At 39.4% G+C, this 12,460-nt stretch overlaps 1 protein-coding gene across 1 annotated transcript in view; it reads right to left on the bottom strand.

Moving 5' to 3' along the window:
* Positions 1-1,921: 1,921 nt before the first annotated feature.
* BARX2 (BARX homeobox 2) overlaps positions 1,922-12,460 on the bottom strand; it is a 96,177-nt gene continuing 85,638 nt past the window's right edge. The window contains exon 4 of the mRNA XM_049856749.1: positions 1,922-2,661. Within this exon, the coding sequence (XP_049712706.1) occupies positions 2,395-2,661 (267 nt within the window). The 3' untranslated portion in view covers positions 1,922-2,394. The remainder of the gene's footprint in view (positions 2,662-12,460) is intronic.

Raw genomic sequence — 12,460 nt, 5'->3', positions numbered from 1 at the left:
CACAGAGGACATCTAGCCTTGCTGTTGTTACGTGCTGTCGAGTCAATTCTGACTCTAGGCGCCCCCATGTTTCAGAGTAGAACTGCTCCATAAGGTTGTCTGAGCTGTACTCTTTACGGAAGCAGATTGCCAGGTCTATGTTCTGTGGCACTGCTGGGTATGTTCGAATTGCCAACGTTTAGGTTGGCAACTGAGTGCAAACTGTTTGCACCACCAGGGTACATCTAGCTAGGAGTTCTCAAATCCTCTTCTTTTGTTAAAAGTTGCAGAGCCCATCATCCAAATGACTGCTTAATAAAGAAATACTAGAAAGCCCTAGGAAACCCTGGTGGCGTAGTGGTTAAGTGCTATAGCTGCTAACCAAAGGGTCGGTGGTTCAAATCCACCAGATGCTCCTTGGAAACTCTACAGGGCAGTTCTACTCTGTCCTATAGGGTTGCAATGAGTCAGAATTGACTTGACGGCACTGGCTTTGGTTTTGGGTTTTTGGTAGAGAGCCCTAAGAATGTTAATTTCTATGGACCAGAATATTCCATTCTTAGAATCTATCCTGAGGAAATAAAAATCAATTATTTGGTTCTGTATTTGCATACAAGGATATTTATCCTAGCATTTTTCACATAGTGAAGAATTGGAAACAGCTGGCTCTTAAATAATAACCCGTTAACCTGTTGCCACCCAGCTGATTCTGATACATGACAGCCCCACGTGTTACAGAGTAGAACACCTCTACAGGTTTTTCTTGACTGTAATCTTTGCAGAAGCAGATCTGTAGGCTTTTCTTCCATGGTGGTGCTGGGTGGATTCAAGCTGCCAACCTTTAGGTTAGTAAAAAACCTGAAACCCACTGCCAACAAGTTGATTCTGGCTCACAGGAACCCTACAGGACAGAGCAGAACTGCCCCACATGGTTTCCAAGGAGCAGCTGGTGGATTTGAACTGCTGACCTTTCCGTTGGCAGCCAAATGCTTAACCACCGTGCCACCAGAGCTCCTTTAGGCTAACAGTCAAGCGCAAGCCATCTGTAGCACCCAGTGGTCCTTTATCTGACACAGCAGGGGAGAAACGTAAATGTATCACAGTACATCTTCATACGACAGACTCTAATAGACCCTTAAAACCACTGCCAAAAATATTAATGACAGTGGAAAATGTTTCTGTGGTAACAGTAAAGTGAAGGGGTATGATAAAATGCAAAGCACTGTGTTTCTATCATTTTAAATTTTGAAGAAAAAGAAGAAACATACTGGAAGGAAAAAAAGAAATAAAAATGGTTACGCATGGGGTGGAGCAAAGTAGGGTGGCAGAGTCAGAGATGGAAGAAAGACTTCTTTTTAAGTAGTTTTGACTTTTGAATATAATTGTATTACGTCTTCAAAAAAGTAAAACACTTCTTAAAATTAGGTGTCCAATATATACTGCAGCTGACAGTGAAGCTGCTCTGAGGGAGATGGGTGGGAAGGAGGTGGGCAACGCCCAGCTACTCCATCTTTCTTCATGCCTGGTGTCTCGGAGCCGCTTCCACGGCTCTGCAGAGCAGTTTGGAAGCCAACAGCCTGGCCCCATCTTTTAGGCTCTCTGGCTAACTCTCCGGGTCTCCCTCTCCACAAGACACACTCAGGAAGGGCTAGATATGCTCCCCAGAAGAAACAAAACACCCAAACCTTTTAAAAGATTTATTTTTAATTAAAAAATAAAAGTTATCTTAACATATTGCATTGCAACTTCAAGGATGGCAATTTAGTGAAGCAAGAAAAACAAGGCTTATCTGATCTTGGGTCACCTGACCATCTTGTAATGGCTACAAAGGCACACGTGTCTTTAAACAAACACAAACTTCATTCAGAAACAACTCCGATAACTCAGGACCCCCTTCCCCCAACTCTTGTTTTGCCCACCCTCACCAACCCCCGCCCCCCTGCAAAAAAACAACCAAAACATTAAATTCTCTTGTAAAACTACAGAAATTAAGTGCTGAGTCAGCAAGGATCCTGGGCCTGCTGCTCACGTCCCTCCACATCTCTCTGCTGCCCAGAGCTGGCAGAGGAACAAGCTAGCACAGTCTCCCTGTGGGCCAGGTGTGTGCACCCAGCCCCGCAGCTGGCTCCCCTGTCTGGGACAGGCAGTTCCAAGAGCTGTCTCCCTTAATCAAGGGCATCCCGTGGCTAAAGCAGCCTCTCTGTACAAGAAAAGCCTAAGACAAGCAAGTCTCCACCAAATGCTTGCCATGAAAACACCACTGAGAACGGTGTGAGGGAGGGAGACGAGGGGTCTCTTCTCCCCAAGTTGACCAGGCTTTGTCTTTTGGAAGTTTTTCTCTCCCTATTTTCCTTGCCTTCTCTTTTTTTTCCCCTTCTTCCCAATCTCCCCTGTCCCCCCAAAAGAGTTTTATTTTTAGCTTGATGGTGGGGGTTCCAAAGAAGTTATTGGCAACTCCTGGGGCTGGCCGGTGGGCTCTGTCACCTGTAAGGGGACATCGCATGCCTTTGGTTCCTCTGGGTCATGGGGTCCCTCAGGCTCCTGAGAGGGTTCCGGGTGTTGCTGGCTCTGGGCCTGGCTGTTCATCTTCTCTTCAGCTTCAATCTCTTCTGATGTGGGGATGGAGTTCTTCTTGGGACGACCTTTGGGTTTGGTGGGCGCTTCCTGTCCACCTTTAAGAACCTGTGTGGGAGAAAAACAGTTAATAAATCTGGGAAACCACCTCCCTCCACTGTCCAGCTCCCCAATAAAACCTCACACACCACACAAACAATTTCTTCCCATCAGTGAAGTCATAATCAAACCTGCTGCCAGCGAGTTGACTCTGACTCACAGTGATCCCGTAAGACAGAGTAGAACTGCCCTATAGTGAAGTCAAAGGGTTTGGAAAAAGTATTATCAGATTCATCACTGCCAGCCTACAAAGACCTCTTCACTGTCTAAATGCTCAATGCACTTTTGGTCAATATCAGAGATTTTGGGCATTTATTAAAATGATCATAAACGTTAAAATTCGACTTCAGCAATAAGCAAAGAAATTAAAATTAGAATATTGATGTGATAACTATCCAGGTGACCAAGTTAAAAGAAAAAGACAACACTCTTCGTAGCAAGTAGGGAGATGGAAACTCAGACTCTAATGTAGAAGTGTCGTTGGTAGAGTCTCTTCAAAAGAATCTGAGAACTCAAATCAAAAGCCTTAAAACGTGCATACCCTTTTGACACAGAAATTCCACTTCTAAAAATTTAGTCCTAGGACATCCTGAAGACTTAGATGAAGACTAATATGTAAAACTTTTCATCACCATATTGGCTATCATAGCAAAAATTGGAGGAAAAACAACCTAAAGGACCAGTCACAAAATGGATAGGTAATTGTGGTATATACAATACAGAGGATATAACTATCACAATTATTATATAGGAGAATATTTAACAACATGAGGAATATTATCAGTATTTTTTTTTTTTTTTTGGAAAACAAATTGTAAAACAGCATAAGACCATATAGCACCTTGTTTACGATGTCAAGATCACGGATAGTTTTTAATTTTTGTCTTTATGTTTTGTCTGTACTTTCTAAATTTTCAGCAATGTATAAGGATTTATGTAATCAAAAAAGGAGGTTATAAAACATATCGTTCTGTATTGTTCAAACTAACAGAGCATATAGTAGAAAGAGTTCTAGCATTGAAGGCATAAAAGCTAGATTAAATTCCATCTCTTCCATCGATGAGCCTTGTCTTTGGGGAAGTCCTTTAAAGGCTCTGACCCTCAGTTTCCTGATCTGTAAAACAAGAGATAACATCTTATCTCAGGATGTTTTTAGGGTGACCAAGAGAGACAACGTATCTAAAAATACCAGACCAGTTCCTGACACAGAGACAGCACTCAGTAAGAGGTAGCTGCTGTCATTTTTGTTTACTATTTTGCAGAAGTACGCCATTTTCTCCCCACCGAGACTATAAACTCCGAGCACAGAGCTTGATCTTATAAACCCTCTGCATTAGCCAGATTTCAAAGGTTTTACTGTAGAACGTGGTCTTTTGAGACTTTTTTACTTTCATTTCTCATGTTTTCAGGGCTTATTCATGTTGTACAGCATGTATCAGTACTTCATTCTTTTTTAAAGCCAAGTAATATTCCATTATATGGAAATACCACATTTTGTTCATTCATCATCAGTTTACATTTAGGTTGTTTCTAGATTTAGCTATTGTGGATAATACTGCTGATCATTCATGTCCAAGTGTTTTTTTTTTTTTTTTAATTTTTTTGTGCTTTAACAGAGAGTTTACAAACCAAGTCAGTCTCTCATACAAAACTTACATACACCTTGCTATATACTCCTAGCTGCCCTCCCTCTGAGACTGCACACTCCTTCTTTCCACTCTCTATTTTCGAGTCCATTCAGCTAGCTTCTGCCCTTCTCTGCCCTCTCATCTCTTATTCAGACAGGGGCTGCTCACATAGTCTCATGTGTCTACTTCATCGAAGGAGCTCACTCCTCACCACTATCATTTCCTATCCCATAGACCAGTCCAATCCCTGTCTAAAGAGTTGGCTTTGTGAATGGTTCCTGTCTTGGGCTAAGAGAAGGTCTGGGGACCATGGCCTCTGGGGTCCTTCTAGTCTCAATTGGACCATTAAGTCTGGTCTTTTTATAAGAATTTGGGGTCTGCATCCCACTGCTCTCCTGCTCCCTCAGGGGTTCTCTGTTGTGTTCCCTGTCAGGGCAGTCATTGGTTGTAGCTGTGCAGCATCTAGTTCTGGTCTCAGGCTGATGCAGTCTCTGGTTTATGTGGCCCTTTCTGTCTCTTGGGCTCATAATTACCTTGTGTTTTTGGTGTTCTTCATTCTGCTTTGCTCCAGGTGGGTTGAGACAAATTGATGCATCTTAGATGGCCACTTGCTAGTGTTTTAAGACCCCAGATGCTACTCTCCAAAGTGGGATGCAGAATGTCGTCTTAATAAATTTTATTATGCCAATTGACCTAGATGTCCCCTGAAACCATGGTCCCCAAACCCCCATCCCTGCTACGCTGGTCTTCCAAGCTTTCAGTTTATTCATGAAACTTCTTTGCTTCTGGTTTAGTCCAGTTGTGCTGACCTCTCCTGTATTATGTGTTGTCTTTCCCTTTACCTAAAATAGTTCTTACCTACTATCTAATTAGTGAAAACCCCTCTCCCTCCTTTCCTCCCTGCTCTTATAACCACCAAAGAATATTTTCTTCTCTGTTTAAACTATTTCTTGAGTTCTTATAATAGTGGTCTCATACAATATTTGTCCTTTTGCAACTGACTAAGTTCACCAAGCATAATGCCTCCCAGGTTCCTCTATGTTATGAAATGTTTCACGGATTCCTCACTGTTCTTTAATGATGTGTAGTATTCCATTGTGTGAATATACCATAATTTATTTATCCATTCATCCGTTGATAGGCACATTGGTTGCTTCCATGTTTTTGCTATTGTAAACAGTGCTGCAGTGAACATGCGTGTGCATATATCTGTTCATGTAAAGGCTCTTATTTCTCTTATATTTCAAGGAGCTGGATTGCTGGATCGTATGGTAGTTCCATTTCAAGCTTTTTAAGGAAGCGCCAAATCGATTTCCAAAGTGGCTGTACCATTTTACATTCCCACCAGCAGTGTATAAGTGTTTCAGTCTCTCCACAACTTCTCAAACATTTATTATTTTGTGTTTTTTGGATTAATGCCAGCCTTGTTGGAGTGAGATGGTATCTCATTGTAATTTTGATTTTCATTTTCCTAACGACGGCAATGGGTTTTGGGTAATGGCTAATAATTGAGAGCATTTCTTCATGTATCTGTTAGCTACCTGAGTGTCTTCTTTAACGAAGTGTCTGTTCATATCCTTTGCCCACTTTTTAATTGGGTTATTTGTCTTTTTGTAGTTGAGTTTTTGCAGTAGATTTTAGAGATCAGATGCTGATCGGAAACGTCATAGATAAAAACTTTTTCCCAGTCTGTAGGTAATTTTTTTATTCTTTTGGGGAAGTCTTTAGATGAACATAGGTGTTTGATTTTTAGGAGCTCCCAGTTATCTAGTTTCTCTTCTGCATTGTCGATAATGTTTTGTATAGTGTTTATGCCATGTATTAGGGCTCCTAGCATTGTCCCTATTTCTTCTTCCGCGATCTTTATAGTTTTAAATTTTATATCTAGGTCTTAAATCCATTTTGAGTTAGTTTTTGTGCATGGTGTGAGGTATGGATCTTCTTTTATTTATTTTTTGCAGATGGATATCAGGTTATGCCAACACCATTTGCTAAAGAGGCTGTCTTTTCCCCATTTAACTGACTTTGGGCCTTTGTCAATATCAGCTGCTCGTATGTGGATGGATTTATATCTGGATTCTCAATTCTGTTCCATTGGTCTATGTATCTGTTGTTGTAGCAGTACCAGGCTGTTTTGACTACTGTGGCAGTATAATGGGTTCTAAAACCAGGTAGAGTGAGACCTCCCACTTTGTTTTTCTTTTTCAGTAATGCTTTACTTATCCAGGGTCTCTTTCCCTTCCATATGAAGTTGGTGATTTGTTTCTCCATCTCATCAAAAAATGTCATTGGAAATTGTATTGGAATTGCATTGTTATCTATAGATGGCTTTTGGTTAAATACACATTTTTACAATGTTACGTCTTCCTATCCATGAGCAACATATGGTTTTCCACTTATGTAGGTCTCTTTTGGTTTCTTGCAGTACTGTCTTGTGGTTTTCTTTGTATAGGTCTTTTATGTCTCTGGTAAGATTTATTTCTAAGTATTTTATCTTCTTGGGGGCTACTGTAAATGGTATTGATTTGGTGATTTCCTCCTCGATATTTTTTTTGTTGATGTAGAGGAATCCAACTGATTTTTGTATGTTTATCTTGTATCCTGATACTTTGCTGAACTCTTCTATTAGTTTCAGTAGTTTTCTTGAGGATTTTTTAGGGTTTTCTGTGTATAAGATCATGTCATCGGCAAATAGAGATACTTTTACTTCTTCCTTGCCAATCTGGATGCCCTTTATTTCTTTATCTAGCCTAATTGCTGTGGCTAGGACCTCCAGAACAATGTTGAATAAGAGTGGTGATAAAGGGCATCCTTGTCTGGGTCCCATTCTCAAGGCAAATGCTTTTAGACTTGCTCCATTTAGGATGATGTTGACTGTTGGATTTGTATAAATGCCCTTTACTATGTTGAGGAATTTTCCTTCTATTTCTATTCTGCTGAGAGTTTTTATCATGAATGGGTGTTGAACTTTGTCAAATGCCTTCTTATGCATCAATTGATAAGATCATGTGGTTCTTTTCTTTTGTTTTATTTATATGATGGGTTACATTCATTGTTTTTCTATTGTTGAACCATCCCAGCATAGCTGGTATGAATCCCACTTGGTCATGGTGAATTATTTTTTTCATATGTTGTTGAATTCTATTGGCTAGAATTTTGTTGAGGATTTTTGCATCTAAGTTGGTGAGGGATATAGGTCTGTAATTTTCTTTTTTTGTGGTGTCTTTACCTGGTTTTGGTATCAGAGATATGCTGGCTTCATAGAATGAGTTTCAGAGTATTCCATTCTTTTCTCTGCAATGAAATACCTTTAGTAGTAGTGGTGTTAACTCTTCTCTGAAAGTTTGGTAGAACTCTGCAGTGAAGTCATCTGGGCCAGGGCTTTTTTTGTTGTTGTTGGGAGTTTTTAAATTATCTTTTCAATCTCTTCTTTTGTTATGGGTTTATTTATTTGTTCTACCTCACTTTGTGTTAGTTTAGGTGGGTAGTGTGTTTCTAGAAATTCATCCATTTCTTCTAGGTTTTCAAATTTGTTAGAGTACAATTTTCCGTAGTAATCTGATATGACTCTCTTAATTTCAGTTGGGTCTGTTGTGATATTGCCCATCTCGTTTCTTATTAGGGTTATTTACTTCCTTTCCTGTTTTTCTTTTGTCATTTTGGCCAGTGATGTGTCAATTTTGTTGTTTTTTCAAAGGACCAGCTTTTGGTCTTGTTAATTCTTTCAATTGTTTTTCTGTTCTCTATTTCATTTAATTCTACTCTACCTTTTATTATTTGCTTTCTTCTGGTACCCGAGAGCTTCTTTTGTTGCTCTCTATTTGTTCAAGTTGTAAGGATACTTCTTTAATTTTGGCCCTTTCTTCTTTTCGTATGTGTGCATTTTTTTGATATAAATTGACCTCTGAGCACTGCTTTCGCTGTATCGCAGGGGTTCTGATAGAAAGTGTTTTCATTCTCATTGGTTTCTATGAATTTCTTTATTCCATCCTTAATGTCTTCTATAACCCAGTCTTTTTTGAGCAGGGTACTGTTCAGTTTCCAAGTGTTTGATTTCTTCACCTTGCTTTTTCTGTTATTGATTTCTACTTTAATGACCTTATGGTCAGAGAAGATGCTTTCTAATATTTCGATGTTTTCAATTCATCTAAGGCTTGCTTTATGACCTAGTATGTGGTCCATTCTAGAGAATGTTCCACGTGCGCTAGAAAAGAAAGTATACTTGGCTGCTATTGGGTGGAGTGTTCTGTATATGTCTATGAGGTCAAGTTGGTTGATTGTGGAATTTAGATCTTCCGTGTCTTTACTGAGCTTCTTTTTGGATGTTCTGTCCTTTACCATAAGTGGTATGTTGAAGTTTATTACTATAATTGTGGAGCTGTCTATCTCACTTTTCAATGCTGTCAGAGTTTGTTTTATGTATCTTGCAGCCCTGTCACTGGGTACATAAATATTTAATATGGTAATATCTTCCTAGTACATGGTCCCTTGAATCATTATATAGTGTCCTTCCTATCTTTTGTGGTGGATTTAACTTTAAAGTCTATTTTGTCAGAAATTAATATTGCTACTCCTGCTCTTTTTGAAATGTTCTTTGCTTGATATATATATATATTTTCTATCCTTTGAGTTTTAGTTTGTTTGTGTCTCTGAGACTAAGGTGTGTCTCTTCAAGGCAGCATATAGCCGGATGATGTTTTTATTATCCACTCTGCCAGTCTCTGTCTCTGTATTGGTGCATTTAGTCCATTTCCATTCAGTGTAATTATGAATAGGTATGAGTTTAGTGCTGTCATTTTGATGTCTTTTTTTGTGTGTTGTTGACAGTTTCTCTGTCCCACTTAATTTTTTGTGCTGAGTAGCTTATGTTTATATATTGTCTTTTCCTCTTATTTGTTGTAGTTGATTTTGTTTCTGCTGAAGTCTCTATTTTTTTCTTTTATTTTATTTTGATGAGTAGGATTGTTAGTCTCCTTTGTGGTTACCTTAATATTTACCCCTATTTTTCTAAGTTTAAACCTAACTTATATTTCTTTATATCGCCTTGATCTCCTCTCCATATGACAGACCTATGACTACATTTCTTAGTCCCTCTTTATTGTTTTAATGTTGTCTTCTTTTACATAAGGACATCACTGTTTCCCTGTTTTGAGCGTTATTTTAATGTTGATTTATTTTTGTGATTTCCCTATCTGGGTTGACATCTGATTGCTCTGTCCAGTGTTCTGGTCTTGGGTTGATATCTGATATTATTGATTTTCTAACCAAAGAATTCCCTTTAGTATTTCTTGTAGTTTTGGTTTGGTTTTTAAGAATTCTCTAAAATTCCCTCTATCTGGAAATGTCCTAATTTCGCCTTCTTATTTGAGAGACAGTTTTGCTGGATAAATGATTCTTGGCTGGCATTTTTTTTCCTTCAATGGTTTATTTAAGTCATCCCACTGCCTTCTTGCCTGCATGGTTTCTGCTGAGTAGTCTGAGCTTATTTGTATTGACAGTCCTTTGTAGGTGACTCTTTGTTTATCCCTAGCTGCTTTTAAAATTTTCTCTTTATCTTTGGTTTTGGCAAGTTTGATTATAATATGTCTTGGTAAATTTCTTTTAAGATCTACCTTATGTGGAGTTCAATGAGCATCTTGGATAGATATCTTCTCACCTTTCACGATATCAGGAAAGTTTTCTGCCAACAAATCTTCAACAATTCTCTCTGTATTTCCTGTTATCCCTTCCTGTTCTGGTACTCCAATCACTCACAGGTTATTTCTCTTGATAGAGTCCCACATGGTTTTTAGGGTTTCTTCATTTTTTGAAATTATTTTATCTGATTTTTCTTCAAGTATATTGTGGCAAGTGCTTTACCTTCAATCGCACTAGTTCTGCCTTCCAATTCCTCAATTCTGCTCCTCTGGCTTTCTATTCAGTTGTCTAATTCTGTAATTTTATTGTTAATCTTCTGAATGTCTGATTGCTGTCTCTCTACAGATTCTTGCAGCTTATTAAATTTTCTATTATGTTCTTGAATAACCTTTTTAGTTTCTTCAAATACTTTATCTATGTGTTCCTTGGCTTGTTCTGTGTATTCCCTGATCTCCTTCCTAATCTTGTTCTTGATGTCTTGAAGAGTTCTGTATATTCATCTTTTGTATTCTGCATCCCGTAATTCCAGAAAGGCACCTTCTCCAGAAGATCCTTTGATTCCCTGTTTTGAGAGCTTGTTGAAGCAATCATGGTCTGCTTCTTTATGTAACTTGAGATTGACTGTTGTCTCCAAGCCATCTATAAGTTATTGTATTAGTTTATTTTATGTTTGCTTACTGTATCCTAGCTTCTTGCTTTGTTTTGTTTTGATATGTCCAAATAGGTTGCTTGAGTGAGCTACCTTGATTATTTTTACCTTTGAAGCTCTTACATCCTGTCACCAGATGGCAAGAGCTGTTATCAGGTATAGAAGCCTAGGAGTCCATTCACTTTTCTTGTATGGATTTAGCTCAAGTGTCCAGGTAGTTGGTCATCAAGTGTGTGGTATAGGCTCTGTCCTACAGTCTTAGGGGGACAGGGGTGATTGGTGTAGGTACCAGTATCTGGTTGCAGCAGTGGGTCATGCTCTGAACAAGGCAGGGGATGACAACCATCCCCCGAGTATCTGAGAGGAAAGCACATCCCTGTTCCCTAGAGCACACAGGTGGGTGGGTTCTGCAGATGGACTTTGGGCACACAGTGCTTTTGGTTGTAAGGACTGGGAGATACCAGTTATCCTTGGATCCAAGTCACGGGTGGCCGGGTGACCTGAATGGAGCCACCAGTCTTCAGGCCCCTGATATGGGTAGGTGAGGACTCTGTTTAAAATAGGCAAAGCGGTGTCAAACGTCAAACACCCACCTCTCCACTGCACAGCTGAAACAGTTGCAGTCTGCCAACAAGTGCCTATACTCCTGAAATAGGCCCACACAGGTCCACGCAGTGGGGGAAAGGTATTCAAAGTCCACCAACCGTTTATGCCTGGACAGGAGCTTTTGCTGAGAGTGCCGTTCTTCTCTGGTACCAGAGGTGTGAGTAGGCTGTGCAGCTGGATGTTTCTCCCTAAGGAAACTGCAGTTGAATGCTATCACCAGCCTGCTGCAGCTGCTTCCGAGAATGGTGCCTGAGGGTTCCTGGAGATTCAGGTCCAACTCCTCTCTGCTTCTGAACGGTCTCTCCCTCCCGCTGCCACTCAGTCCATTTTCTAACTTTGCCTTTGATGTTCAGGGCTTCTAGCTTGTCATAAATGTAATCTTTTCACTTGTTTTTTGGGTCTTTGTTGTAAGAGGGTTCACCAGAAGTGTCTGACTGTTCCCCCATCTCAGCCCCGCCCCCATGTCCAAGTTTTTGTGTAAATATATTTTTTCTCTTAGGTGTATACCTAGGAGTGGAATTGCTGCATCATATGATAACTCCATGTTTAACCTTGTGAAGAACTTCCAGACTTTTCCAAAGCAGTTGTACCATTTTACATTCCAACCAGCAGTGTCAATGGTAGGAAGGTTCCAATTCTCCACATCCTCACCAACACTTGTTATTATCTTTTGTATTTTAGTCACCCTAGTGGATGTGAAGTAGTATCTCATTATGGTTTTTATTTGCATTTCTCTGATGCACAGTCATGATATTTAGCATCTTTTCATGTGTTTATTGGTCATCCGTTTCTTTTCTTTGGAAAAATGTCTATTCAGATCCTTTGTCCATTTTTTAACTGTGTTATCTTTCTACTGAGTTGTATAAGATGTGAAAATATTTATTCCTATTTTATGGGTTATATTTTCACTTTCTTGATGTTGTCCTTTGCAGCACACAAGTTTTTAATTTTGATGGAGTCCAATTTATCTATTTTTTTTTTGTCACTTGTGATTTCGGTGTCATATCTAAAAAGGTTTTGCCTAAGCCAAGGTCATGAAGATTCACTTATATTTTCTTCTAAGAGCTTTACAGTTTTAGGTCTATGATCCATTTTTAGTTATTTTTGTGTATGGTCTGAGGAAAATCATAAGTTCTTGCCTCAACTAATGCCTCATTTTAGCTGGAAACCTGCTTAGCCACTGTACTTCTCGCCTGTCATGGATTGGAATTATGTCCCCCCAAAAATATGTGTACCAGTTTGGCTGGGCCGTGATTCCTGGTATTGTGTGATTGTCCACCATTTTGTC

This window comes from Elephas maximus, chromosome 17 (assembly GCF_024166365.1).
Source record: "Elephas maximus indicus isolate mEleMax1 chromosome 17, mEleMax1 primary haplotype, whole genome shotgun sequence".
NCBI classification, from domain to species: Eukaryota; Metazoa; Chordata; class Mammalia; order Proboscidea; family Elephantidae; genus Elephas; species Elephas maximus.
This window is presented reverse-complemented; position numbering and strand designations above follow the sequence as displayed.